The following is a 27763-nucleotide window of genomic DNA, read 5'->3' on the forward strand; positions in this document are numbered from 1 at the left end:
TGCTCTGGCTTATGTCGGGAAAGCTTAGGTCCGATTTCAGAGCTGAGAGAATACTCGAGAGAAATGCGCTGTTCCTGCCCTTTGCTCTCGCGTTGTGCCCAGGGATGAGAAGCGCCCCGCCTGCCACATGTTCGCATCGCGAGTTCTCGCGGGAAAGCCTGGCTGTGGGAGCTTTAGCAGTGCCCTGCAGTGAGCCTGCCGTCTTCTGTTGCAACGGGGAGCCGGCTCCTGCCAGCACCGGGCCAGGCCTAGTGGCGCGCTGCGGAGCGTGTGCTAGCACCGTGCTCGGGAATGGGCCAGTGGCCCTTCGTGCTGCCCGGGCTCTGGGATGCTGTGGAACAGGTGTCTGACCATGCACTTCATTGTTTTCTAGAAGCACGTCACCGAGCAGGAGCACAAGCAGTCCCTGCAGCTCACTTTCCGTTCGCTGTGCGCCTATTTTAGGTGAGTTCCTGGCATTTTCTGCCCTCCGTCGCTCCCATGTTCGCGAGGTTTGCTTTAGCTTTCTGTCCCCTCTGCTCAGCCAGATTCCTGGAGGGAGAGGCCACTGGTCAGAGGAATGGGTCAGGTGGTGGTGGGGCGATGACCTTATCAGGAGTTTGAGCCACGGCCTAGTCCTCCATTGGGGGCAGCACCCACTGAGGAGCTCCAAGTGCTCCCATTTTTTGGTGATGCTGAGGTCAAAGACGCGGACTGAAGCCGGAGGAGCTGGGCGTCCTGTACTCAGGTCTGAGAACCCAGAAGCACAGAGCGGGAGTTGAGCCAGGGCAGTGTGCCAGGAGGGGGCGACTCGGAGATCTGTGCGTGCTTGGCTGGAGGAGCAGCTAGTGGCCCTGTAGGCGGCCCTCCTGGAGGCCCAGGCTCTTGAAGAAGGGAGGGAACGCGGGGCCCAAGTTCCTGTTGACATGTGAGGCCGTATCTAGAGTGGGGCAGACTCAGAGGGCTGCGAGTGGGTCTGCATTCGAGGATCGGGGCAACGAAAGAGCCTCGGAGCTCATTAGGGGAGCTTCTGAAGACATGAATGTGCAGCCTGGACTGTGCAGTTAGCCCCCGTGAGATCAGGGGTCTTTCTTGCTGGTGGTCACAGTGATAGAGTCACCAGACTGACTCCTCAGACTCTCTGCTCAAGACTTGAGTTGTATGGCCTGAGCTTACTCAGGACATGGGGGACGGACAGCGGCCCAGACCCAGCTGGGACCTGCCTTTTTCCTGACCCAGACTCCTCCACAACGCGCAGAACTAGCACTGAAATCCTGCATCCTTTTCTGAAAACTTTTAAGACAAAAGCATGAAGGTGCTGTGCCTGAAACAACATGTCGTGACAGACTTTTGTCCTTTCAGTGATAAGGATCCAGGTGGCCTCCTGCTCTTGCCTGAGAAGGGTGACGTGGCCGACCTGAACAACCCTGAAGTACTAGCGGTCACAAGCACCCTCCTGTCCGTCGCTGCCCGAGAGGTAACTGGTGGCTGCTCCGCTCCCCTCCTACCCGGTGATCGCCGCCTCCATTGTCCTGGTCCCCTTCACCTCCCCTCACCTCGTGACCCGGTGATGGCGGGCACCACCCCCATTGGCCTCATTCACAGTGTGGTGTATCTTTGTCCCGGGGCTGTTCCAGATGGTCACTGACAGTCCCCAGCCTGCCGTGGCTCCTGATCCCTGGCTCTTGGGGCCAGTCCTGTGCTAGTCAGCGAGCCATCCATGTGTAGACGTGCTTGTTGAGACTTCCCTCGCGAAGGAGGTCTTTGCCATGTCCCCTGGGGTGCAGTCCGTGAGCCCAGCACTTAGGCCTGTGTCTGTGGAGGGAGGGAGTTCCGTGGAAAACTGCTTTAGTTTTTTTAAAAATTTAAGATGCCTTAGGAAACGCACATGCTAATCAAGTCTGAGAAGATAGTCTCTCTTGTGTGTGCTAGTGATACTTTCAAATTTTCACTTTGTTTTTTTCAACATGAAGGATTCTGTTTCTCACAGTGTCGTCCACCTGTCAAGTGTGGTGTTTGGGCAGAAATTTGGGTTTCTAGGTCCCAGCCCAGGCTCCTGCCTTAGAGCCTCTTGGGACAGGATTATGAGTCTGTGTGACACCGCACACCCTGGGACTCTGACGCGACAGGACCCCATGACTAGGGGACCAAGGACTGCTCTCTGGACAGAACATGGACTGGGGTATGGGGCGTGATGTGGGCTAGGCCAGTCCACACGCCAGAAGCGTGGAGTGACGGAGACTTTATGGTAGTGTCTTCTGTGGCCGAACTGGAGTGTCTTTCCGCCCTTTACTTGGGTTCTCCCGTCAGTGCTACGCTGTTTTGGGTCGCTGCCAGAGCCACAGTTCCATCCGCTCCTGGCTGCTCTGCACGCAGGGAGACAGCTTTGAGAGTGCCAGGCTCTCATTAACCGGGATCACCCCGTGGGCTGGCCCTTGCACACCTAGTATGACTTCCAGTCCAGGGTCGTCTCTGTCCCACTCGGATGCCCGCATCCTCAGTCGCTGCTGTCACATTCATGTTCTCTGGCTGCCTCCTGCCTGCCTTCTGTCTCATTTCCAGACTGTCTGGCCCATCTCTGTCTTCCCTGAAGCCCCTCCTCCAGCCGGCTGCTCATCCGTATTTGCTCTGAGCCCTGGTGGCCGCACCCCACTCCCATCTGCCTCTATTCCTGCCACCGCCTGTGCTCACGCTTGTGCAGAAAGCCAGGGACAAGATGGGGAGGGCCAGTATTTGAAGAGGAGAAGGGCCGGGGGTGGTCTTGGAACATGTGACTTCATTCTAGGACTTGAGATGGCGGGAGCTCCTGGACACTCAGGAGCTGAGTCAGTGCTGGGACTGGTATGGCCACTGAGGGAGAGCCGAGAGCTGAAATGCCCACTGCACCACAGGCCTTCCCCCGCAGAGGCAGCCACCCTTGTGAGGTGTACACCGATCTTTCCTGTCTGGCTTTTCCTGTGCAGCAGGCTTGTTTGGCCTGGTCCCATGGCACACATCCGAAACATACCGTTTCTGAGGCTTGTCCACATGGACATGCACAATGCGGTTGATCTCTTGTCGCTGGTGTGCGGAACTCCCCTCGGGAACTTGCCACTGTGTATCCCGGTTACTTTGGAGGGCCAGTGGGATTGTTTCTAGGTGGGGGCAACTATGTGGAGATTGTGGGACGGACATAGCTTGTGGTATCTTTGTGCAGGAATTTACTCCTTGAGGTCAGGTGAGAACAGAGCTGATAGCTGGAGAGCCACCGAGGGGCAGAAAATGACTTTTCAGGTGGGATAGGTGTGATGTCAGGCTCCGGGGAAGGGCCCAGAGAGAAACGGGGTTTGCGGGCGTAAGAGAGAGGGGGTCGCTGGTAGGACGAGACCCCAAGGGGACAGAAGGGGAGGCTGCTGACGGTGAAAACCATGCGGGAAGCCTCTGGAGAGCGGGAGGGTGAGAGAGGGGCTTTCACCTGCCTTTTCTCTCGGTCACATTTGAAACGCGGACAGCTCTGGGCCAGGGATGGCATGCCTGTGCCCATGTCCTGTGCTCTGCCCCTGCCGTGAAAACGTCCTCTGTCTGCTTCTCACAGTGTGAACTGCTGGTGCTCACGGGTGCCCAAGGGGAGGCTGGCTCCGTGCTGCTGTCCCTGTTCTGGGCCGTCCAGGGCAGCCTGCTCTCCTGGTGCTTCCTGCAGCTGAAGAGCGCCGACCCCGCAGCCAGAGGCCGTGCCGCCGACCTGCTGGAGCAGTGTGAGTACCGGCCATGCCGTCCCACCCCCGCCAGAGTACAGGGCTGTTTGGGCCTTGCCGCTCTCTTCGGATCCTCGTGCACGGAGTGCCCAGAGGGTTTTCTGTCCCGGGTGGCAGATTAGTCTGTCTCTGGGTGGTGGTTCCTTCCTCATCTAGGGTTCTGTGGCCTGTCTTTTTGCCCAGAGTGCTGTGAGTGTGTGGTGTGCCCAGCGCTCCCGCCTTGGGGCCCTCTGTCACACAGCAGGTGACACCACACTGTACAGCAGAGCCCGTCATCTGGGCTTTCGTCAAGGCACCCAAACGGGAGAGGCTTGAACTTGTGAAATCTCAGGTGTAGGGGGCCACTGCTGTGGTCTTTGCACACCCCGAAAATGCTCTTGTTCATGTCCCAGAAACCTGCAGACAATGATGTGACCTTCCCCAGGTTCTGAGAAATACGCGTGTGGCACGTGGACTCCCAGCAGTGTGACAGGACTGCTGATGGGGCCCAGGGCTGGCTCCTGCGGTTTGGCCTGAGGCCTGGCCTCCTGAGACGGGCCCCTTGTGAGCAGAGCGAGACTTCACCCTGGCTGCTGGGCTGCTCAGCCAAGAACCACCTCATCCCAAAGTAGCAAAGACCGAAATCTGCCTTTCAGAGCGATCCTTGCCTGAGATCTGCACTGCCTTTCCTCCCAGAGGAAAACATACCCGTGGCACTCGGTGGCCTTTTGATGTGGAATTCTTATCACTGCACCTGAGACCCTCTCCAGCTTTGTCCTTCATGATGACCGAGCAAAGGATGTGGGTCCCGCACATGATACTAACTGCTGTCTCTATGTTTCGGCAGATGTGAGGCAGTTTCTGGCAAGCTTGAGAGTGATTTTGGAATCCCTCTTGTCACAGCACAGTGGAAAAACCATCGTAGAAAAGTTATGTAACTCGGTGTTTTCAATGGCAGCTCGTCAACTGGTAAGACACGGTGAGGGTCTCTGGAAAGGGGGTTTTGTAAGCTGCAGCCCCAGCAGAGTCCGAGGAGGGTACTGAGGGCCTCATCGATCTCCTTCAGGTCATCTTCCTGCTGGACTTCTGTGCGTTGGACATCCCCCACTGCACGCTGCTACGCGAGTTCAGCACGCTGACGGGGCTACTGAGGCGGCTCTGTGCCGACCCAGAAGGGCTGCTCGATAAGGTAACCGGGGTGGGTGCCGGCGCTCGTGCTGCAGCCTCTGAGAGTGCCGGAACCACCGGGGGGACCCACCTCCAAAGGCCTCCCCGCAACGTGGTATCAGTGGTTCGCGGATGAAGGTGCGTGGTGGCCTGGGGACTGGGCATGGCCCACATGGCCAGGAGGCTGTATGCGGGTGGTCCGTTCTCACAGCCCAGAGCTTGTGTAGAACCCGGTAGGTGAATGACCAGATTGGAGTCCAGAAGAGACACGACGTGTTGAAAGGCAGATTCGAAGGTTGGGTATTTAACAGAATTTTCTCCCTGTTTAACTTTATGGGACACAGAGATTTGCACTTTCTTCTTTGAGTCCCGGAACAACTCTGTGGGAGTAGAAAGAGCATACGTTATAAAGCTTATTTTAAAGGTGAAAAAGCAAAGACTAAAAAATGGAGAGAGACTAGAGGATGGGCTCAGATTTGCCGAGGTCCCCAATTCAATGTTTCTTCTCACTGGAAATTCATGCGAGTAGTGACTTGCAGGAAAACAGGCTAATCTTGTACTGAAAACACACATGCCCTCTGCTAAGGGCTAGAGGCACGCTGACCTGTCCGCAGGTGGAACACGGGGCTCTCTGTAGCCCATGTGACTGTGTGTGTCCGGTGCCTGGGCCGTCTGTCTGGGGCCCAGATGCACAGCTTTCCGTGTGGCAGGACACAGAGTGACCGGCACTTGGTTTCTTGACTCATTTGTGTTTGTAGCTCGACGCAGAGATGTGGCAGCAGGAGTGTCCCGTGGTGTTACATACCTGGACAAAGGAGTCTGCCCACAACTATGAAAACAACTGCCACGAGGTGTCTGTTTTTGTGAGCCCGGGGGCAACCTACTTCGAGGTGGAGTTTGATGAGCGGTGTGAGACGGAGAAAAGGTAAGACTCCATGGTCTTCTCCTAAGCGACAGCGGGTTAAAATGAGAGAAGGAGAGTGATGGAGATTATGCCTTCCCAGGTATGATTATCTGGAATTCACTGACGCCAGAGGAGGAAAAACACGCTATGACACCAAGGTCGGCACCGAGAAGTGGCCCAAGGTGAGTGGCGCTCCCAGAAGGAGTGATGTGCGCACTTCTGCTCCGATTCCCTCCTGGTCAGGGCCTGGGGGTCTGGAAGCGAAGCACTTCCCCTGCACCTCTGTGAAAGGAAGGGCTCTGCAGACCTGGCAGTGACAGCCAGCCACCTGTCCTGTAGATCAGGGTGCTTCAGCACCCAGCCTGCTCATCACTTGATGGGTTATTTCTAGCTGCTTGGGTGCTGCAGAGACTGGACGGCCTGGGAGGTCTCCTAACTCACAGTCTGGTTCTTCACAGCACAGTTTGCCTCTCCCTGGTTTCTGTCACATTGTCTGGTGTGTGTGGGGCTAGGGATCCAGGAAGGCCCAGAGCCCGTGGTGAAAGCCGGCAGTGCCCACCAGAGGACTGTGTGGTCTCTGGGGCAGGCGAAGTGCTGCTTCCCCCCATTGGCGCGCTCTCTGGTGATCTCAGTGGGGAGCACGAGCACCGTTTCTGGATGAGCAGGCAGTGGGCAGATGGGCGTCCGAGGTCTAGAAACCTACCACCGTTGCTTCTTCACGCAGTACAGTCATGGACTTTGTGTTTCAGTCGCCCCTCCAGTCACCTGGGCAGGTGTGGTGAGACTGGAGGGCGAGGATAGACACCGATGTTGGATACAAGTGTCTGAGTCTTAAAGAATGTTCGCCCCAAAGGGGTATTTTCTCAACCGTGTTTGACCTCATGGCTTTTGTGCTTGTGTCTAGAAAGTGACCTTTAAGGCTGGCCCCCGGCTGCAGTTCCTCTTCCACTCCGACAGCAGCAACAATGAGTGGGGCTACAAGTTCACCGTCACCGCCTACGGCCTGCCCGATGTGGCTGTGTCCTGGGCGCTGGACTTGCAGCTGCTCGTTTCCCGACTGATGGGACGCCTGGCCGCCCAGTGCATGGCGCTCAAGTCCGTGCACCGTGAGTCCCTTGCGTGTCGGCTCCACACGAGGGCGGGTGTGGGTGTGACGGTGTCCGTCCTTGCGGGCCTGTAGACCACACCAGGCCGCAGCCAGGGCCGCTCAGTGCCAGGCCATCAGGTACTTTCGAGGTGAACTTGGGTGCACGTCCCAGTGGGACTGAGGATGCCTGGGCTAGAGAGCAGCTTTGGAGGCTTCTTGTTTGTGAAACTCGGAAGGCAGAAATAGAGTAAATTAGCCATGTATCGTTTAACCACGTGAATATTTATGTCACATGCAGGAACGTGGACTTTGTCTTAAAGGGATTTTTTCAATTTTGTTATTAAATGCATCGAAGGAACGAGAATTACAGAATAAAACTTCCTAGTATGTTTTATTTCTGTTTCCTTTCCTGAGTTTTTCTGACTGTCAAAGGAAATATCATAGAAGTTACATGATGGAGAGAGATGAAGGAGAAAAGTCATTCCTAGTCCTAACGCCCAGAGAGAACTGTGACTAACATGCTAACATATTCCCGTCTAGACTTTTTCTCATGCCTGTTCGTAAACACATCTGGCTGGGTATTTAATTCTTTTTTTTTTCAAACTTAACTTTGCAAATTGTGAACATTTCCCCCATTAGATACTTGGCCATGGTCTCCAGCTCTTTCCTGGCCGTGGTCTCAGCTCACTTCGCCTCCTGCCCTGGCAGGTCCATAGGTGCGAGCGAGCGAGGCTGCCCGTGGCAGGGCCGCGCCCCAAGGTGCTCTTGTGGGGGTGCATCCGGGGTGCGTGTCCGTCACGTAGCACAGCTCCGTGCTGGGAAATGGGGGTGGGTCCCCGGCACATCCTCGGAACACCCCCGTGGTCGAAACCTTGTCTTGGCCAGCCCCCAGACTCTCGGTGTCATGGGAGAGACACAGCGCGCTCACCAGCCTCCTTCTCTTTCCAGAGTTCGGGAGTGACATGGTGGTGCCTCCCGCAAAAATGGCTTCGGTCCTGAACTCCCCGCTGTGGAAACCTGTCTTCAGGCATCAGCTGAGTCCAGAGTTGGGATTAGCAGCGAGCTGGCCCACTCCCCCGCACCAGGATAGTAAGGAGGTATTTACTTGCGCCGTCTTTCTCCCGGGAACAGAGTGTTTGCTGATAGCTTCTGCTTCCTCTGTGAGCCCTGCTATCGGCGTCCTCACCCCTGCTCAGCCGTTAGCGGCCCGACGTCAGGGGCCATCCCTTGTTCCCGTGGTGTCCACTCTGAGGGCCCTGGGGGCCAGCGAGTCATGTGGTTGGTGCTCGGGAACTCTGGCCGAGTCCCTTCACGAGCCGGTAGATTGTGTCTCTGCAGCCGCTGAGCCAGACGTCTGAGTCAACGGTTTGTGCGCACTCCGTGCTCTCTGTGGAAGAGCGGCCTATTACCTGGGCTTGCGATGACTCCCGAGCTGGGCACGTCTGCCTGTTGTCTCTCACCGTCCCCCTTGCCTCCGTCTCTGCTCCATCCCTTGCCCACGTCACCGTGGGCGGCTGAGAATCCTGGGGCTCTTCCTCGGCCTTCCCCTGACCTCTGTTAGACCAGGCTCCTTCAGAGCTTGTCTTCCACCGGCTCCCTGACAGCCCGCTGTCCTCTCCTCACCTCCAGCCGCGGCCCTGCCTCCTCAGTGGGCCTCGCCTGTTCTTCCTTCCTTACAGTGGAGGAGTTTTGGCTTTCTCCCCGTCCCCGCAGCCCACCAAGACCGTCCCGTCTTCTCTCTTTGGCTGTCACATCTGTGCACAACCTCCCCAAACATCAGTCCATAGTCCTGGTGCTTCTCCAGTCTCCACTCCTGTGTCCCCATCCTTCCGTTAGGTGGTTCCTTGTCAGTGTCCCAGCTTCACTCGGGAGTGGACGTGCCCTTCCCCTGGCTGCTTGCTGCTCTCACTGTCATTATTGTTTCCCTTGGCACAGAGCCATGGCTCCCCGTCTTGTTCTCACATCTCCCACCTGGTCCACCACCATTCCCGTGGATTGTCCTGGGGTGTTCACCTCCTCCCACCTCCTCCGTCTGCATCTTTCTCCAGGCTCTCATCCTGCACGTGCCCTGGCACACTGGGACCTACCAGGTTTTTTGTTTTTTTTAGAAGATTTTATTTATGTATTTATTTATTAAAGAGAGAGAGAGTGCACGTACAAGCAGGCAGAGTGGCAGGCAGAGGCAGAAAGAGAAGCAGGTTTCCTGCTCAGCAGAGAGCCCAATGCCAGACTCGATCCCAGGACCCTGGGATGCTGACCGGAGCCAAAGGCAGTGGCTTAACCCACTGAGCCACCCAGGTGTCCCTACCAGGGTTTTTTAGCTACTGAATTACCTTGTTATTCCATGGCCAGACACCATTATTGGCTCCCGTTGCCCACAGAGTGGGATCCAGGCTCCTCATCGGGCCGGGCAAGGCTCTGTCTGGGCTTCTCTCACGGCATGTCTCTACCCCTCAGCCGCTCCCCAGCTGAGACTTCACGTCTGCTGGCAGTTTTGTTCCTCAGGGGCCGGAGGAGTCTTCAGGGTCCAGTCCAGAGCCCACACCCTCCAGCAAGCTTCCCTTCTCACCTCAGCCTGTCGGGAGCTCTCCTGGGGGCTCCTGGGTGCCCCTTCCTGGCATTTGGCACTCGATCACCTTTCTGTCCATGGTGGTGCTTGTGTTCGTGTGCTCAGGGTTTTACTTGTTTAAAAGCCGCGTTTCTGTCTGGTTTGCGCAGTGGCGTGAAGCTTTCTGTTCTGTCCTACTTTGTTCTGGTCAGTGTTGGGTGGACTTGGTCGTGTGAAGGCCTGCGTTCAACACGATGTGTTCTTGTTGTTTTGTTCCAGGTCAAGAATATCCCCGACGATCCCTGCCACCACTTTCTTCTTGAGTTTGCACAGTCAGACCCTGCCCAGAACTTCTGTGGGCCATTTTCAGAACTTTTCAAAGGATTCATACAGGCATGTAGAAAACAGGCCCCAAAGACAGATATAGTTGCTGGTTCCACTATTGATCAAGCTGTGAACGCCACCTTTGCTGCTCTGGTGTGTCGTACTCCAGGCTTGTATGAGAAGCTGCAGAAATATGGTAACTTATATTACAGGGAATATTTCTGATCTGAAGGCCAGTTGCTAAGCTTTAAGAAAGCCTATCTTACGGGAACATTTCTAAGCATTTTGAAGTACAAACATGTTTCTACAACTGTAGACCTGCTCTGTTTAAGTCCCACTCTGCCAGTCGGAAGATCCGTGACCTGTTTATAGTTACACAACTGTCATGTGTACAAGTAGCCTTGAGTTTCCTAATCAGCAGGTCACTTCTTTCTCCAAAATCCTCATGGAAAACTGCCAAGAAGTTTAAGGGAAGGAGGCCCTAACTTGGGTTATAGTCTTGGGCAAGAACTCGAAGTCATGTGGCTTCAGGTTCGTCAGACAAGCTCTCTGCACGTTCGTCCCCTTATCCGTAAACTCGGGAGTCGAGAGCTCCGACATCCTGAGAAATGCTGGTCAGACCCCGAGTTGTGTGGCTAATTCAGGGTGCTGATGACCAAGGAGGGAAATGTATTCACTCTTGTCTTTAGACTTAAAGCATTTGTAGCTTTTGGAGGCCTCCTGATTGGTTGCCTGCTCGTCGCCATCTCTGTTCCTCGCGTCCCCCCCCCCGCATTCCGCCCCCCACCAACCCGCAGTGCCGGCTGTGTCCTGTGAGTGTAGCCAGCAGCCGCTGGGACCTGGACCCGTGGGAGGGAGGGGCTCTCTCCCCCCATAATCTCTCAAGGGAAAAGTGTTTCACGCCCTCCGTAAAGAGGAGCTAGGCCTTTCCCCAGCACTTCAGCTGCGAGTGTGTTGCTTTCATGGTGCACATGAGCTGAGCAGGGACCGTGCTTCCCCCGGTAGAGCAGGCCCCGGACGGCTGCTGCTCTTAGTCAGTGCTCTGAGGACAATCGCTGCTGCCCTGTATGACCCGGTTCTTCAGACCTCACGGTGCAGGGTTTATTTCCTGACTCTAGAACATCTGTTAATCCTTCCTCAGTTCTTACTGTTTCCTTGAAGAAGCTGCTCAAATAAGTAAAACCTCCATTGGCAGTGGGTGGTTTTGTGAAAACAGGTGTCCTGTGGAAGACTATCTCTGCTAGGGGGTGGGGGACCAGGTGACCTGCCAGGTTTAAAAAAAATCCAGTATGTTTTCGTAATCAAATGGTAATAAGAGAGCTGGACAGTCTTGTTTACCTGTAGGAACTCTGAGTGGACGAAAGGCTCGAACCAAAAGCTGAGAAACAGAGTTTCTGGCTGATTGCAGGATCCCCAGCTTCTTTTCAGATGGTACTCAGACAGCACGTCCCTATTTCAGGAGAGGCACAGTCTGATGGGAACTGGATACAGGTCACTTCCGGAACAACCTTGCCCTGTTTGGAAGTACAGCTGGTTTCTGTTCTCTGGGCGCTGTTCCTGGGTCCTGCTGAGCAGGCGAGCTCCTTGAAGGAGGGGCTTGTCTTGCTGAACTGCTCATCTTTGTTTAAAAATGGCCCACCTTTTTGTATTAGAGATACATGGGTGGAGTTTTTCAACTGGGTGGTGCGCTGCCTAAGGGCAGAGCCAGGTCTGTGGTTCTCTACAGTGTTCCCGGTGTTACCAGTGCCAGAGGAGCCCGGTGATGCAGCCCGCATGTGCCCCGAGCCCTCAGCTGTCTGCCAGCTCCGGGACAGCCCCTCGCTGTTCTGGTCTGTGATCCTCTGGTTCTTACAAGCCAAGAAAGGAGCAGCCTCCTAGGTCTTTCTTTGAAACAGACAACTTCTTTGTGATTTTTCTAATTATGAAAATATTATCCGTTCATGTGGAAACTTACCAAGTACAGGAAACCTTAAAATACCAGTTATAATCTCACAAGTTCAAGAAGACATCTGTTAACATTTTTCCGTGTATCTATCTGGCCCTTTTATCTAGGCATATTCATATGGCATATGTATCTGTATATGTATCATATATGTCATGTATGTACACAGATTTCTAATAAGTGTTGTTAAGTAGGTAATTTTGTACTTATACTGTTTCAAAACTCTTTTTTTTCACTTAAAATTTATACCATGAACTTTTTTCATCTTAGTAGTTATTTTTACTTACTTTTAATACTTTTTATTTTACTTTTAATATTTTTGGTATTTTACTTTCATATGTTTATTTTAAATATTTTACTCAATTTAATAGTATGTCCATTTCAGATGTTCACTTAAAAAAATGACTTTGTGGTAACACAGAGAACCCACTACTGGTGTTTATGGGTTAATGGCCTGCCCCTCCCCCACACCCACTTACCTGCAAGGTCTGAGCATCAGGAGAAAGACCTTTCTCTGTGCGAGGACAGTTAGAAGCTACTTTGTGCTTAACGCTGCAGTACCGAATTGAGTTGACTGGGTATAATCTCATCATCTCTCCTCTCCCCAGTAAAAAGTGGGGGCAGCACCGCCCTGAGCGAGGAGTTTGCCCAGGTCTATTGCTTGGCAGACGGCATTCGAATATGGATGGTAAGATTTTCTTTGCATGTGGTTTGTATGTGCTGTGAATTTTCCCACTGATGAGGTTCTAGATTATAGGTGAGGTCAGTGGAGTGAGGTCCGGAACCAATGACCAGGAAAGGATTCTTGAGATATCTTTGGTGCAGAATGGTGGTTTATTAAATCACGGGGACAGGACCAGTGGGCAGGAAGAGCTGCTGCCCTGGGGTTGTGAGGGGTGGCAGTTCTGTACCATGGGGGTGGGGGGCGGTAAGGAAAGGGAGGTTTCAGTGGGACTTCCATATGCTAAAGAGGACCCACAAGATACCGGAGGCCTTGCCAATGCCAAGGTTGTTCTGCCCTCCAGCAAGGAACTCACATTAAGATGGGTGGGAGATTCCAAGAATGTCACCTATGTCCCACCCAGGAGTGGCGGGGGGAGGGGGGGTTGGTTTGCAATGTGTCAGCCTTTTGCTTTGTTCTGTTCTTTGTTACCACCATGGGTTCACGTAGTTAAGGGAAGCAGCTCTCTAGTCTGTTTGTTTTTACTAAAGTTCAGTGACATGAAAAGCGCTAAAATAATGTAGAATCCTTCACGTCCTTCTGTGGGGAGTGCTGAGCGTGTCCGTGAGCCCCTAACAGCCTCAGTAACCCCAGGGCCACTCCGTGGGGCCTCTTGGCCTGGATGGCCACTGATGGCTGTAGATGGTGGCGAGGCCGCGTTCCACAGGGAAGGCTTCCCGCACTGGAGAACGGTGGTTCCCTGGCCTCGTACATGGTAGCAACGTCTGTGAGTGGGAGGCCGGGCAGTGAGACTGAGAGCGGGAGACCAGCCGGTTCTTTGATGAGCATGGCAGCTGCCCCTCGGCATAGAGTGGGCAGGTTCTGTGGCTGTTGTGAGTGGTCCGTAGTGTGGTGGACTCCAGGACCCTTCCCACGTTCCCGACTTGGGGACTTGCTGGGCCGTGGGAGCCTGGAGTTGGGAGTGGGCAGTGGGCAGCAGTGAATTTGTTCTGGGACATGCTGAGTGTGGGGACACACAGGTGGCTTGAGACACTGAGTTGGAGGAGTCTGTGAACCTCAAACCATCTAGCACACATGTCAGACCAGAGATGCAGGTAGCTTCAGAATACTGGTGCCAGGATTTGTCTAATGCATGAGATAACCCAGGAACCAAAGGGGCTCGGCCAGGCTCCACAGCAGTTAGAACGTAGTGATGGCAGTGACTTGCTGGATAGGTGGATGGAGACAAAACGAACAGATCCTATCCAGAAAAATTAAAATTAAACGGTGTGGTCTTCTAGATGGTGCGAGGAGGGTCACGACAGTGTGCTGTGAGAAACCAAGGCAGTAGTAGCGGTGTAAGAAAATGAGTGATAAAGTCGCTACCATATGCGCTCGAAGGGGAAGGGTTGGACAGTTGACTTGTTTCTGGTTTAGTGTAGGACAGACTGCTGACGGCTGGACAACGTGCCAGCCTCTCTCCCAGACGTGGTTGTCTGCTTGGGCTTTTAGCACCGTGGCCTGTGCTGGCCCTTGGGGCACTGTTCTCTGCCTGGCCGGTTCAGCATCACATAGAAGTGTCCCCGCCCAGGGTAGCACCGAGATCGAGTTTTGGTCCAACTTGTGCAGGAAACTGGGTGTGTAGCCTTAGCAAGCCATTCACTTCTGTAGCCTGCACTGCCTTGTCTGTGCTGGGCCGGCTTCGGGCAAGGGCCCCCAGCTCCAGAGCTGTACATTCTGCTTGAAGAGTTTGTTTCTTTATTTGAGAGAGAGAGAGGGAGGGAGCATGCACATGCACAAGCATGGGGGCGGGGGAGGAGCAGAGGGAGAGGAGAAGTGGACTCGTGCTGAGCACGGAGCCTGATGCAGCTCTCGGGACCCTAAGAACATGACCTGAGTGGAAATCAAGAGTTGGACGCTTAACCCACTGAGCCAGCCGTGTGCTCCACGACTCTTAAAGTAGTGGGATCAGGGGTACGCCACCTGCCCAAACAGCACACAGTTGAAGAGAAGACAGTGCTGTGGATACACCATTAGCTTCCAAGCCTGGGTTGCTTCTGGGACCAACAGAAACAGCTGTGCCCTCCAGATTTGGACGATGACGGTGCGGTCGTTTGTGGTGGTGTGCTGGGTGCGTGTGATTATAGCTTGGTGAGGCTGCCCCTGCAGCCCTGCCTGGATGCTGTAACCGTGTGGCTCGCATTGTCCCTGCAGCTGGAGATGAAGCAGAAGTCCCTGATGACGCTGGGGGATGAGGCAGAAGGAAGGCGTGGGTCAGAAGCTGCTGAGGTGAACCCCGAGGGCCTGGGTGAGTGTGCTCAGCCTTCTGCGGACGCATGCTGGGAAGCTGGAGAGCCGTCTGCGAGATGATTGTGCTTATTTATTTGAGTGAGAGAATGTGGGCGAGCGAAAGAGAGAAGGAGTAGGGGGAGAGGCAGAGGCAGACTCCCCGCTGAGCAGGGAGCCCTACACGGGCCTCAATCCCAGGACCTGGGGACCATGACCCAAGCCGAAGGCAGACGCTTCACCGACTGAGCCACCCAGGTGCCCTTTTTAATTTTCTTAAAAGGTTATTATTATATATATATGTATTTTTTAAGAGGGAGTGAGAGAGAATCAGAGAGCACAAGAACAGGGTGAGGGGCAGAGGGAGAAGTATATCACTTTATTAATGGAGGTATTTCTTGTCCTAAATTGTAGAGTTTAAGGAGATTATTTTCTCTCTGAAAGTAAATAAGTTGAATTTTGACTTTTTTTTCCATTACCTTCTTTGCTTTCTGCATTCAGCAAAAGAGTGTATTCAGAAGAGTCTCCTGTTACTAAGATTTTTGCCCGTGGGAGTGAGTTCAAAGGAAAGCTGTGACGGGCTGGTGGCTGCAGATGAAACAGATCACCTCCAGCCACGGGACAGGCGTCCGAGGACGAGCTCTGTGGTCGAGGAGCATTTCCGGGCTTCCGTGTCGCCTGTGGAAGTGGGCACCCCTGCTGCGGGCGACGGGGGTCCTGGCTCGGATGTGCAGCCGAAGCTGCCACCCAGCAGTGGGCCCACTGCTGCCGACCTGTCCTCTGCCACCACCGAAGAGCCCTTGTCACCTTCTGCCCCCGCCCGGCGGCCTCCCTTCGCCCGAGGACGACTCCGGCTGCTCTCCTTCCGGTCTGTGGAGGAGGCCAGGCCAGCGCCCACTGTGAAGGAGAAGTACCCCGTGCTGAAGGACATGCTCGACTTCATCAAGGACCAGTCCCTCTCCCACGACAGGTGAGCCGCCATCCCTCCTGGTGCCCAGGCCAGGCCAGGCTCCTACGCACCGCAGGGAGTGAGGAGGTTCTGGGGGGGCAGACTAAGATCTGTGTCAGTGCATGCCAGACAAAACAGGGTGACTACGCTTGCCTTTTAAAGAAACATTTTGTGACTGAAGATTTGTACATTATTAGGTCTCAGTAACGTACGCGAAGATTTTAAAAAAAGGAGCATTGGTTTCCGTAGCCATCATTTATAAATGTGTCTCATATTAATCCTGGGAGAAACTTAGGATTTGAGGTTTTCTGACAAAATTGTTGGCGGGCCTGCGTCTCTGGAAGGATTGCATGTCTTCATGATTTCCTGCGTTGAGAATTAAAGCTTTGTCTCTGCGGGGCAGTAAAAATACCAGAGTTCCGTTCTAACTAGTGAGTGTGTGAGCGTGGGGGGTCGGGCTTCGGGTTGGGCCTCGAGCTGGCTGAGCGGGGGCCGACAGGGCCCGGACCCCCTCCGGACCGGCATTCCTTTCGTCACCCTCATGCTGCTCGTGCTTTCTCGCTGCCCCTGACTCGACCTCTGTCTTCAGCGTTGTGAAGGTTCTTGCCTTAAGGAAGGCCCAGGCACAGAGTGTCCTTGAGGTCCTGAGGATCATTCAGTACTGCTTGGAGTCCCTCGGACAGCCCCACTGCTTCCACCCGCCATATGTGCTCTTCCTGCTGGAGCTGCTGACCTGCCAGAAGGAGTTTACCAAGTGAGTAACCCGCCCCGCACCCACGTGCGAGGAAGATAGGCATGGGTCGCTTTAAGGAGACCCAAGTCATCTTTCATTAGTAACTGTTATTTCGGGGTGGGGTGTAAATGCTTATTTTTGGTCAGTACTCTTGCCCTAAGGAGAAATGGGTTCTTTCTATAGTAAGCAATACCAGAAACCTGTTTATTCCCTCTGGTGAGTTTATCAGCTTTTTTTTTTTTTTTACCAGGGAGGACTGTGTTCCCTGTGTCCCCACGCCCGCCCGCTGGCTTCTGGAAGCTGTGAGCTAGATTGGATTTTTGTTCACAGTGAGGACATTAATCTGAGTACCTCACAAGGTGGTTCCGGTAGCCAGTTAGCTGCTGTTGCCTGAGTGTTGGCGCCAGGCCCCGATCTAGGAGATGGGTGTGCAGCTGTGGACGAGGCAGACAAGAGTCTTCTTCTAATGGTGCTTTTATCTTTTCTTTCATTTTAAGATTTTATTTTTTGAGAGAAAGAGAGTGTGCATGTGCGCACACAAGTTGGGGAGCAGCAGGCAGAGGCAGAGGAAGAAGCAGACTCCCTCACTGAGCAGAGAGCCTGATGGGGGGCCCGATCCCAGGACCCGGGGATCCTAACCTGAGCTGAAAGCAGACACGTAACGCACTGAGCCCCCCCAGGCGCCCCTGCTGGAGCTTGTATTGTGTTGAGGAAAAACAGATGATAAAGGAGATGCGTCCATTCCTCCATCTGCTTACTGTATCCATCCCAGGCACGACGGCTTCATGCACAGTGATGTAGTCTGGGGGTCAGGGAATGGCGCTGAGAAGTCAGCCTGCGAACCAGGAGATGAGTAACCAGTGAGCTCAGAGGGAGGCCCACTGAAGGCCGAAGGAGCAGCGCAGAGGCCCTAGGGTGAGGGCTTGGCCCCAGGAACAGCGCGAAAACTGGCGTGCCTGAGTGGGGGGGAATGGCAGGAGAGCAGCAGAGGAAGTGATTTGGGGCTCGGAGGATGCCAGACTTTGTAGGGCAGGGTTTCAGGTGTTTGGATTTTGTTCTGAGCTGTAGGTGGGAGAACCTGGGGAGCCCCAGGCCCAGGAGGAGCACACTGTCTTACGTTTATGCAAGTCACATCTGACCACTCCAGGGGAAAGTGTGGGTGGACACAGAGCAGTCCGGAGACGGTGCGGCCGGCCAGGTGGGAGGCGGCAGGCTCCAGAGCCTGCAGTGGTCCTGGAGATGGAGAGAAGGGAGGGCACTCGGGATCTGCTCTGGAGATGGAGCTGCCGGGACGCACCTGGGGATGGGGTGCGGAGAATGAGCAGAAGGGACCGCAGTGCGGGAGCTGCTGGGTCTTGGCTCCACAGTTGGTGGATCATGGTGGATTTTACTGAGGGGAAGAGAATGGAAGAAACAGATTGGGGTGAGAAATCAGATGTTGCTTTGGTGTGTTAAGTTTGACCTGCCTTTCTCACATCCAAGTAAAGGCATCCAGCACGTCAAGGTAAGGGTCTGAGGTTCTAGAAAGAAGCCAGGGCTGGGGCTAGAGTAGGGATGCTGTTAGCACATAGACCGTGTTTACAGCCATGAGACTGGATGACCAAGAAACATGCAGAGACAGATAAGAACGGGCTCGGGACTGAGCCCGAGGGTCACCTCTTCATTCAGAGCTCAGGCAGTGGAGGAGGGGTCAGCTAAGGAGGTCGAGCAGGAGAGGCCATCCAGAGGGAAACCCAGGGCATGATGGGTTCTTCGAAGCCAAGAGAAGAATGTGTCCATTGCGTCCAACGCTGATGTGGGGCCACAGAAGCCCATGCTGGATTTGTCTGGGGGCCGAAAGCCTGGCTGGACTGAGTTGGGAGGAAAATTGGGTGGGAGGTCCAAGGTAGGGAGAGACCACAACCATTTCAAGAACCTTGGCCTTAAAGAGGAGCAGAGGAAAAGGCAGAATTGCCTGAGACATGGGCTCTGCTGAGGGTTTTAGGATAAGGCGCTGGCGCGTTTCATACGTTGGCAGGCTGGCGTCCGTCCCAATCACACTGGACACAGGAGGAGAGGGTCCATCACACGGCAGGGGCTGCCGCAGAGGGTCGGTTTGGGCAGAGCCAGGGAGGTCATGCGGGAGCCGCGTGGTGCTGATGGACGTGCAGGCCGGTCAGGTGGTGCCGGGACGGGGGACGCTGTGGTTTTTCTGTCCTTGTCCTCAGCCAGGCATGAAGGGTTAGGGGAAGCCGTGGCAGTTTGAGGAGAGGCATGAGGGATTGAAGTCGTAGTGTGAGGTGAGAAGGCTGGTCTGACTGGCTGCTCGAGTGCAGCTGGGAGCCTCGTGGTCCTGAGTGGAGAGCGACGCTCGTCAGCCTGATGTGCAGTGCCCCCACTACGCCGCGCTGTTCTGAGGGCGCTGCGAGCTCTCTCAGGCCAGTCTGTGGAAGGAGAGGCGGCAGGGAGTTGGCGGTCGCCCGGGCGAGAGGACGGTGAGGGCCACGGGGTCTCAGCGCGGCTACCACACATGAGGCAGCCTTATGGGTTGGGGCTTCTGGGGATGGAGACCGCTGCTATGGGGTCGGAGGCAGAGCAGGCTGCTCTCGAGTCCAGGTCTCGGGAGTCCTGCTGTCCCTGTAGTGATGATCTCAGAGGAGTGCCCGTCCGGCTGGAGGGACTGTGACAGGGACACCTGGGAGTTGTTCCTGTGGACCCTGAAGGCTCCCAGGGCACAAGGATTGAGGTGGGAGGGGCCGCGGGCTTGGTGCTGGGCTCATCGGTTTGGGGGGCCAGGGCCAAGGGGCCTGGCTGAAGTGAGCAGCGAAGGTTGGGGGGCGGCCCCGATGAGCTACAGAGGAGGAATGCTCGCCTGCCTGCACCCTGGCCCCGGCAGGCGACTCCTCGACTCCTCGCTGCCACGCCATTGCCCCCCGAGCCCCGGGCTCTCAGTGCGTTCTTCCACAGCGCGCTGGGCACAGGAAGGGCGTCCAGACCGCGTAGGCGCTGCCGGCCGGCAGAGATGTGACCCCGCTCCCCTCTGTGTGCAGCTACTTCGTGCACTTGGAGGGCTGCGGTGCGCGCCTGCACAAGGAGGTTCGCGACACTTACTATCAGTTTGTCCTGCTGCTGGTCGAGGCGGTGAAAGGGTTTCACAGCATACACGACAGGTACTGTACCGCGTTTGCGTGTCTCCACGTGCACTCCGTGTTTGCTGACTTTGGAAGTGCACGTCCTGGGTGAGCGTGTGGACGCCCACGGTGAGAGGGCGAGCAGTGATACGGACGTCACCCCCCAGTACCGGTTGCATGCGCGGACTTACTCGGACATGTCCCAGTCCTTTTCCTGTGTGCTCTGTCCTTTCTCAAGGGGGCAGTTCCTGCTTTGCGTAAGCACAGGTGACCTGTCCTTTTCAGCTTCTTGTGCATTGCGTGCACCTTTAAGACGTGTGTGAAGCCGTTCCCCAGCGCCATCCCGCGCAGGTGATTTTGGCAGGAGCCTGAAATCAGGCGGTCTCCTTCTCTGTCTGCGCCGAAGGAATGACCTGTGCTAATTTGGGGCCGGCTGCTTACTGGACATGATTTTTACGCTCTTTGACCATAAAGTACCCTGCGGCAGGTGTGGCGTCATGCTTCTGGGACTCTTGCCCTTGGAGGAGGGCTTGTGTGGGGTGTGAGCTCACCTGGAGACACACCGGATTCCCACTTACCTTCTGTGTCATCCTGGCGGCTGGGGACGGCGACTTTGGTAACGCTCAGCTTCCTGGGGTCCTTAGGTCCTTGCTGCCTGCCTTGTCCTGTGTGCAGACGGCCTTGCTGCATTTTCTGGATATGGGCTGGGAACCCGGCGATCTCGCCTTCTTTGTGGACATTCAGTTGCCGCATCTCCTCATGAAGATGTCACAAGAAAATATAAGCGTCCACGACAGTGTGATCAGGTAAGATCCCAGTCCCACACCCCGCAGTGCCTGGAGCAGAGGGGTTCAGGGCCCGGATGCTGGCGTTAGCCTCCCCGTAGTGCATCCCGGCTCTGCCATAGCCCAGCCGGAGGACTTTGGGCTGCTCATTTGAGCCCACTGTGCCTCCGTTTCCTCCTTCTTAGGCCTGGAGGACAGTAATGGGTACCTACCTCCTCAGATTGTTGTGAAGGGTAAATGAGTTGTGTTTCTCAGGGTTGGTAACAGTGCCTGGTGCATGGAGGTGTGTGGAGGTGCTGGTGGTAGGCTTGTGAGGACGAGGATCCGCAACATTTTTGGAGACCCTCGTCTACCTTTCTGAATCGGAGAATCCTTTTCTTTATTTTTTAGTTCTGTGTGTACGGGCCTTTAGCCATTGTAACCTCTTGCACGTTATAAGGACTTAAGATATGAGAAAAATCAGCATGTGGGTTTTCTTTCCTTTCCACTTAAAATGCGTGTCTCTCCGCCCTGCTCAAGTCCACTGGTGTGCATAGAGAAGAAAGAATGAGACAGGGAAAGGAAGGCCTGGGGAGAGAACCAGAAGTTAGTGACTCAGTGTTGGCACAGGCTTCACTTTCTCAGACATTCTGGGCATCCTGGAAGCGGAGCTAGACCTGCACCTGTCTCCTTATGTCCCAGATGCTGGCATTGCCCTCTGTGCGCGGACACAGCCAGGGTGGGTGTACGAGCCTGCGCCTAGGCCCTGTAGTTCTGGAGGACCCCTCCAGCCACCCCTTGTTCCTCAGCGCCCAGCCCAGAGCTGAGTGCAAGGAGGCCTGGCGGTAGTCTGTCGGGGGACGCAGGAGTCAACAAGTGTGTGTGTGAGTTGGTTGGTAAATAGTTTGCATTTGTGGTTGAGCAGATCCTTTCACATTTAAAATTCTGGTTGCTACAATGAACTATGAACCAGAATCATGGGAATTCGTGACTTTGCATCTGAAAGGAGCCCCAGAGATGATCTGTATGAAGCTATTTAGAATGAGACTGAGGGCCAGGGCTTAGTGTGTGTGTGTGTGTGTGGGGTCCGGGCTGAAGAGCAGCTGGTGGGAGAGCCAGTCCCTGGGGCTCCAGGCTCTCTGGCGTGCTGGGACCACCTGTCACTGAGGTTCACTAGGATGCGTGGATGTGGGGAATTACACCCCTAGGTATAGCCTTTCAGCCTCTAGTTCCTCAGCCATTGTAGTCTGCTCTGGAAAGGGCGTCTCCCTCTTACTGGAACGTTCTGTCAGCAGCCCCACAGATCCTCTGCACCAAATGCACATCCTCCCCACAGAGGTTCAGAAATGTTCCATCTGTGAGACCCGTAGGGCAAAAAGAGTGTGTTACCCAGCTCTCCCTAGATTATTGGGAAAGGTGCTCTTTTCTCTCTCTGTGTCCTTTCAGCCAGTGGAGTGAGGATGATGAGCTTACCGATGCCAAGCAGAATTCAGAATGGATGGACGAGTGTCAGGACGGCATGTTTGAGGCCTGGTATGAAAAAATAGCCCAGGAAGAGCCGGAGAAGCAGAGGAAAGTAAGCCCTCTCAGTGGGGTGATTGGAAGTGACTGGGAGTGTGGAGAGGAGCGTCTGCAGGGGGGATGCCAGTGGGCTGTGTCCAGGGGAGGTCCGGTGGCAGTGCGCAGCCTGGAAGGCAGCTGTCTCCGACTCTGCTCTGGAGACCGGGGTGGGGAGTGGGGGGCCTGAACCCCGTACTGGCCGGACTCCGAGCGCGCGGCTCCCTCCTGTAGAGCTAGACTCTCCGAGCGTGGGCTCGTGGCGCTGAAGTGGAACAGGAGGCGCCGGCGTATTAATTTACGGTGAGAGAGTTGCTGAAGGCCTGGGCTCCGGCGTCCTCGGGTAGAACGCTCTCTTCCTGTAGGCGAGTAACGTGGAGCCCCGTGTCCATCCCAGGCTGTCCGCAGAGCACGGGAACCGCCACGTGCACACACAGCCCGAGTCTCGTGGTTCAGACGCCCAGAGGCTCCGAGCAGTTAGACTGCCATGTCCGTCCCCACACGAGGTGTTGCCCCGACACCACCATATGGTGCATCTCCTGCCTCAGAGTCATTCCTTTTGTTAGCAACACATGCCTCCTGTGTGCCAGCAACTTGGCTCCCGGAGCACCTCTGCTGTGCTCGGACGGGGCGTTTTCCTCTCTGGTGCGTTAGTGTCTCCCCGGGGGCTGATGGGGCCTGTCCGCTTGGTTGGCTATGGTCCCGCCGCTTAGTGAGTCGTTGCCCATCTTCCGGGCTGTGTGGAGGACCTGCACCTAGGCCTGCCGCTACCTTCCATGAAGCTTGCTTGCTCAGGGCGGCACTCTTGCTGTCCCCCAAAAGGTTTCCCCTTTAAGCGCCAGCGAAAACAGTGCTCTTGAGGCAGCGTCTCTGTGTCTTTGAGCGCTGCCCTGTCTGGCTGAGTGTCCGAGCTAGAGATCTGGGTGTTGCTCTCGAGCACTGCTTTCTGCGACCCTGCATCTGCTCCGCGTCCACTCCATCCCCGAGGTGCCACTCCTCTGTCTCCTTCATGCCTCTCGGGCATGCCTGCCTTTCTCTGCCCTCTTACTCACAGTGCCATGTCACCCTGAGCCCGTCGTGGGGCCGCTGTGACAGCCCCTCTCATGTCTGGTCTCCCTGAATGTGGTCTTGCCTCCTTCAGTCCATTCTCCATCAGTAGCCAGAGGAACTTTCTACAACGCTCAAGAGTGATCATGTGATCCAGTTTTCCCCTGCTCTGTGCTGCCTTCTACACCCAGGACCTGAGTTACTGCCAGTCCTAGGGGCCACCATCCTGGCTTCTCGTTGCCTTGTGTAGAACGTGCTACGAGTTTTGTCTGGTGTGCCTACTGCCCTTACCCAGACCCATTGGTACCTGTCTGCCCTCAGGTCTCAACATGGAGTCACCTCCGGGACCTTCCTGACTGCTGTTGGTGCCTCGCAGGGTTTTCTCAGCCCCTGACTCGGTTATCAGAGCAGCTGCCCTCTGTGTGGTCACTCGAGGGGATTCCCGCGTTGACACCGAGCGATACCCTCTTCTCACCCTGGCCCAGGGCCGCGCGGAGTGGGTGGTGAAGTGTAAGGTGACTGATGGGTCGTGGCCGTGTCGGAGTGTCTTGGCTAATGGCCTACATTTCACCCTACAGATGCACATGTTCATTGCTCGCTACTGTGACCTGCTCAACGTGGACATCTCGTGTGATGGCTGTGACGAGATTGCGCCCTGGCACCGCTACCGATGTCTGCAGTGCAGCGACATGGATCTCTGCAAGACCTGCTTCCTAGGTGCGTACTGTGCCCAAGGGACCCCCGGGCCGGGCCCCGGGCCCATGTCATTTGTTTGCCTGCTGCTCGGGGAGATACTGCCTGGGCTGCTCTCCGTCTGCTGCGGACAAGTCCCAGGTACCCGCGCCCTGGTGTCTAACGTCCCTCTGCCCACCACCCTGCTGGGCGTCGGGACTCTGTGCACAAACGGGTGCCGAAGGGCCCTTCAGCTGAGTTCCAGAGGGTGGTTCTCTCTGGACCAGGCAGAGTGTACAAGGAGTCCGAGGCCCCGCACAAAAGCAGACCTCGGAACTTTTGACCGATCTTGGCGTGTCAGTGTTGAGGTGTGGCGGGTAGGTAGTTGTGAGTAGGCTGAGTGCTGTGTGTGCGTGGTCCGGTTGGGAAAGATCCAGCACCCGTCTGGGCAGTGCCCCAGGACAAGGGTGTGCGTGCTGAGTTACGGAGGTGGGATATGGAGTGTTCTAGAAAAGTTTGGGAGAGGTAACCTTCGCTGTGGAGGGAAGCTGGGCGAGGAGGTGGAAGGCGTGATGTGGATTGGTCCCTGAAGAAAGTCAGAGCTGGGGGGTGTAAAGGCCATGCATCCCCTTCTGGCACGGAGCCCGTCTGTGGACGGAGGCCTGAGTATCGCTGGTGTGTCCAGGTCAAAGTGCTCAGACCGCCGGGGCCCACAGCTGGGCTCTGGGGCAGTTGGCTGAGGCCCTTGAGCGGACCTGTACATAGTGGGGTGGTGACATCCTCAGAGAGCTGCTGCAGGAAGGAGGCTCTGGCCTCCCAGGAGCTCCCTCAGGGAGTCGGTCACAGCAGTGACCAGGTTCTCGGCAGCCGGAGCAGAAGTGGGCCCGGTGCGAGGAGTGGGCGGCAGGTGCAGAGCTCTGTTAGGCTGGGACCACATGGGGCACAAGCACGGTTCCTCCCTCACGGGGTTTGAGGTAGTGGAATCTGCTTTCCTCTGTGATTCTGGAATGAAGAGGTAAGAACAAAACCCTGGTCACTCCTCAGTGTTGGTTGAGAGGAACACACAGCAGATGCCTGATGTTTGTCAGAGTGCAGGTTGCATGGGAGGCAGCTCATCCATGGGCACGTGGACTTGTTTCTGCCAGATGGTGGTCGTGCTGGGAACTGGTGGTACGTCCCGTCACACTCAGTGGCGCTGGGAGACGGTGGCGGTCCACGCTACCATGGCTGAGCAGTTGTGTGCTCAGAGCCCCTGGGCAGAGCGCCCTGGTCTCCAGACAGTGCCTATGGCCCTTGACGTCCTGAGCAGTAACCTGGCAGAGCCTTGCTTCTGGGTCGGTGCGTGTTTGGAAGTGAGCACCGCTGAGAGCCTGCGCCCAAGCCACCTCAGCCTTGTGTTCTTTTCTAGGCGGGGTGAAGCCCGAGGGCCATGGAGACGACCACGAGATGGTCAGCATGGAGTTCACCTGTGACCACTGCCAGGGTTTGATCATCGGCAGGAGGATGAACTGTAATGTGTGTGATGACTTTGATCTCTGCTACGGGTGCTACGCGGCAAAGAAATACTCCTATGGGTACGCTCTTGTGACTTTCGGCCGCAGGACACTGTCTGGGCATGCGTGCGTGTGTGCGTGCGTACGAGTGTGTGTGTGTGTGTGTTGTGTGTGTGTGGTGAAAGCCTTTTGGCTCTAACAGATTTCAGACGTACCCACAGCTCAGGAGATGAGGACCCGGAACCCCTGTATAGTCGTTATCCAGACTCAACAGCTATGAAGATTTTGCTCTGCGTGATTAACATGTTCTTTTTTCCTCTTTGCTAAAGGGCTTTAAAGCAAATCGCAGACTTTCGGTCGTTTTCCTTGTACATACTGCGTGGCCACCTCTAAAAACGATGAGCATTTTTTCACATTACCAAAGCGGTATTGTCATACTGGCAGAATTCCACAGTGAGGAATCCCCCCTGCCCCCACCAGTTTCTGTAGACAGTGTTTTGCCTGTTGGTGGTGGGGTGTGTGTGTGTGTGAAACCTTGCAGCGCTAGTCCATTGTTTTTGTTGGTTCATTCCTCTGTGTTGAGATGTTCAGTTCTCCCAGCCTCGGAGGTCCCTGCACACTGTGGGACCACGCACACCGCCGAGGCCCGGCTTTCTTCACGCCCTCACGGAGGCTAGTCGGCCATGAACACATCTTGCCTTTGCAGCCACTTGCCCACGCACAGCGTCACGGCCCACCCGATGGTGACCATCCGCATCAGCGACCGGCAGAGGCTCATCCAGCCGTACGTCCACAACTACGCCTGGCTGCTGTTCGCTGCCCTGGCACTCTACAGCGCACACCTGGCCAGCGGGGAGGACGCGGCTGGGGAGAGGCTGGGCCCCCGGGAGCACAGCAGCGCCAGCGCCCTGCGCAGCCAATGCCTGCAGCTCGCTGGGGACTGTCTGATGCAGGCCCACCAGGGAAAAGGTACTGTCCTCCCGCGGGGACTGGCCAGCCCCGCTGCTCGTGCCGGAAGGAGACACCGTTTCTGCTTCCGGGCAGCCTGGCCCGCTTCCTGCAGCAGGCGCTCCCCTGCCTGCGAGCCATGCCAGATGCCCGCCTGTGTCTGAGACGAGCTGTGGCGCAGAAATGCATTTAGTTTCTCTAAGATAGTCACACGACGGTCAAAAAGAAAAAGTAATGGGTCGCCTGGGTGGCTCAGTGGGTTAAGCTGCTGCCTTCGGCTCAGGTCATGATCTCAGGGTCCTGGGATCGAGTCCCACATCGGGCTCTCTGCTCAGCAGGGAGCCTGCTTCCTCCTCTCTCTCTCTCTGTCTGCCTCTCTGCCTACTTGTGATCTCTCTCTGTCAAATAAATAATAAAACCTTTAAAAAAAAAAAAAGAAAAAGTAATAACTAACGCTCTTAATGTCTGTGGATGTGGAATTTGGTATTTGATCCTGGCGGTCTTAGCTTTGCCAGAGGAACGTCATTTTTACCTGGGGTGCAGGTTTGTTCCACATAACCGCGTTCTCTGTGAGAGAGCTAGAGTCCGTGGAACTAGAGTCGTTTGACGAAATATTGCAACATCTTTGACTTTCCCGGGGGAGCGTAGTGTGCATGCAGCACTTCGGAGCTGTTTGAGTCCCTCTCAAAGTACGGGGCTCCCTGTTCCAGGATGGTGGGGACATGAGGCCCATGTGGGGCCACACATGGGCGGTGCCAGAGCTCCCAGGCTCGCCAGTGGGGACATAGACATGGAGTTGTCGGGGGCCACTATGGAATTGTCCTGTTAGGGTTTCTGAGTGGACAGTCCTCTTGTGTCCTGGGTTTCTGCTGCTCCCGAAGCACGTGTGTTCTCGGTCCTCAGACGTCTGGTGCCTGACGCCAGGAGCCAAGGAGATGTAGACAGCCAGGGAGGGTTCTACTGGGAGTGCGTTGGTTTGCTTTGTGGAAATCCAGCCATCTCTCCATGTAGGGATTTACGGCATTTTCACAAAATGACCTCATTCTAAAGTCTGTGACCGCTCTCTCGCTGCCCACATAGGTCTGAAAACTCTGTGTCTTCTCGGTATACTGCCGGATGGGGAATCTGGTCCAGACCGCTGGGCCCCACCTGTCACTGTGCCCAGCCGTGCACTGGAGGAGGACAGAGCTGTCCGTGCTGTGGAGGACCCGTTGCACGCAGGCCCTTCTGTGCTCTGCCATGTACGTCTGTGTGTGTTACTGCGCAGGATGGGGAGCCATGTGCAGGGCGGTGAGGCTAGGGCCACGGACTCATGGCCTGGACTGTGGGCTCCAGTCCCTGCTCTGTCAGGTCCTCGGCATGTGACTGCCGTCCTTTCACTCTACTTTCCCATCTGTGAGGTGGGCTGAACACTGGTACCTCTTCCATGAGGTGTCGTGTTCCGCAGCGAGCATCTGTGCATAAAATGCTTAAACAGTGTCTGTTGTATGTTCCCCGCCAGCGTCAACCGCTCCTGTTACCGCCTTCTGGTGGGATTACAGGAAGGAAGATCCTATACCCCAGGAGATTAGTTCCTGGCCCATGGCGCACACTGTATATGCGAAGCTTTTATTTTCTCAGAGAGAGTATGTGTGCGTGGGGGTCAGGGGAGGTGGGGGAGGGAGACGGACTCCCAGGTAGACTCCATGACCAGCGCTGAGTCTGATGCAGGGATTGATCTCACAACCCTGAGATCACAACCTGAGCCGAGACCTAGAGCCAGATGCTTTACTGGCTGAGCCCCCCAAGTGCTCCGGAGTTCTTATAGTGGGCAGCAGGCAGGTAATCCCGAGTGCTTTCTGCCTACCCAACAGACAACGGTGGTTTGCACACACCTGCG

At 55.6% G+C, this 27763-nt stretch overlaps 1 protein-coding gene across 2 annotated transcripts in view; it reads left to right on the plus strand.

Annotated features, from left to right (window-relative positions):
• The window catches only part of ZZEF1 (zinc finger ZZ-type and EF-hand domain containing 1), a 100994-nt gene that overhangs the window by 45151 nt on the left and 28080 nt on the right, over positions 1–27763 (plus strand). For both annotated transcript variants that reach the window (XM_059379830.1, XM_059379831.1), the window contains exons 17-37: positions 374–444; positions 1342–1456; positions 3554–3713; positions 4540–4661; positions 4759–4881; positions 5618–5784; positions 5864–5945; positions 6668–6869; positions 7799–7947; positions 9678–9918; positions 12273–12352; positions 14540–14633; positions 15113–15581; positions 16150–16314; positions 19323–19442; positions 20048–20209; positions 21614–21743; positions 23350–23488; positions 24852–25017; positions 25643–25905; positions 26965–27125. In XM_059379830.1, the coding sequence (XP_059235813.1) occupies positions 374–444; positions 1342–1456; positions 3554–3713; positions 4540–4661; positions 4759–4881; positions 5618–5784; positions 5864–5945; positions 6668–6869; positions 7799–7947; positions 9678–9918; positions 12273–12352; positions 14540–14633; positions 15113–15581; positions 16150–16314; positions 19323–19442; positions 20048–20209; positions 21614–21743; positions 23350–23488; positions 24852–25017; positions 25643–25905; positions 26965–27125 (3381 nt within the window). The remainder of the gene's footprint in view (positions 1–373; positions 445–1341; positions 1457–3553; positions 3714–4539; positions 4662–4758; positions 4882–5617; positions 5785–5863; positions 5946–6667; positions 6870–7798; positions 7948–9677; positions 9919–12272; positions 12353–14539; positions 14634–15112; positions 15582–16149; positions 16315–19322; positions 19443–20047; positions 20210–21613; positions 21744–23349; positions 23489–24851; positions 25018–25642; positions 25906–26964; positions 27126–27763) is intronic.

The sequence above is a fragment of the Mustela nigripes genome, chromosome 16 (assembly GCF_022355385.1).
Source record: "Mustela nigripes isolate SB6536 chromosome 16, MUSNIG.SB6536, whole genome shotgun sequence".
NCBI lineage: Eukaryota > Metazoa > Chordata > Mammalia > Carnivora > Mustelidae > Mustela > Mustela nigripes.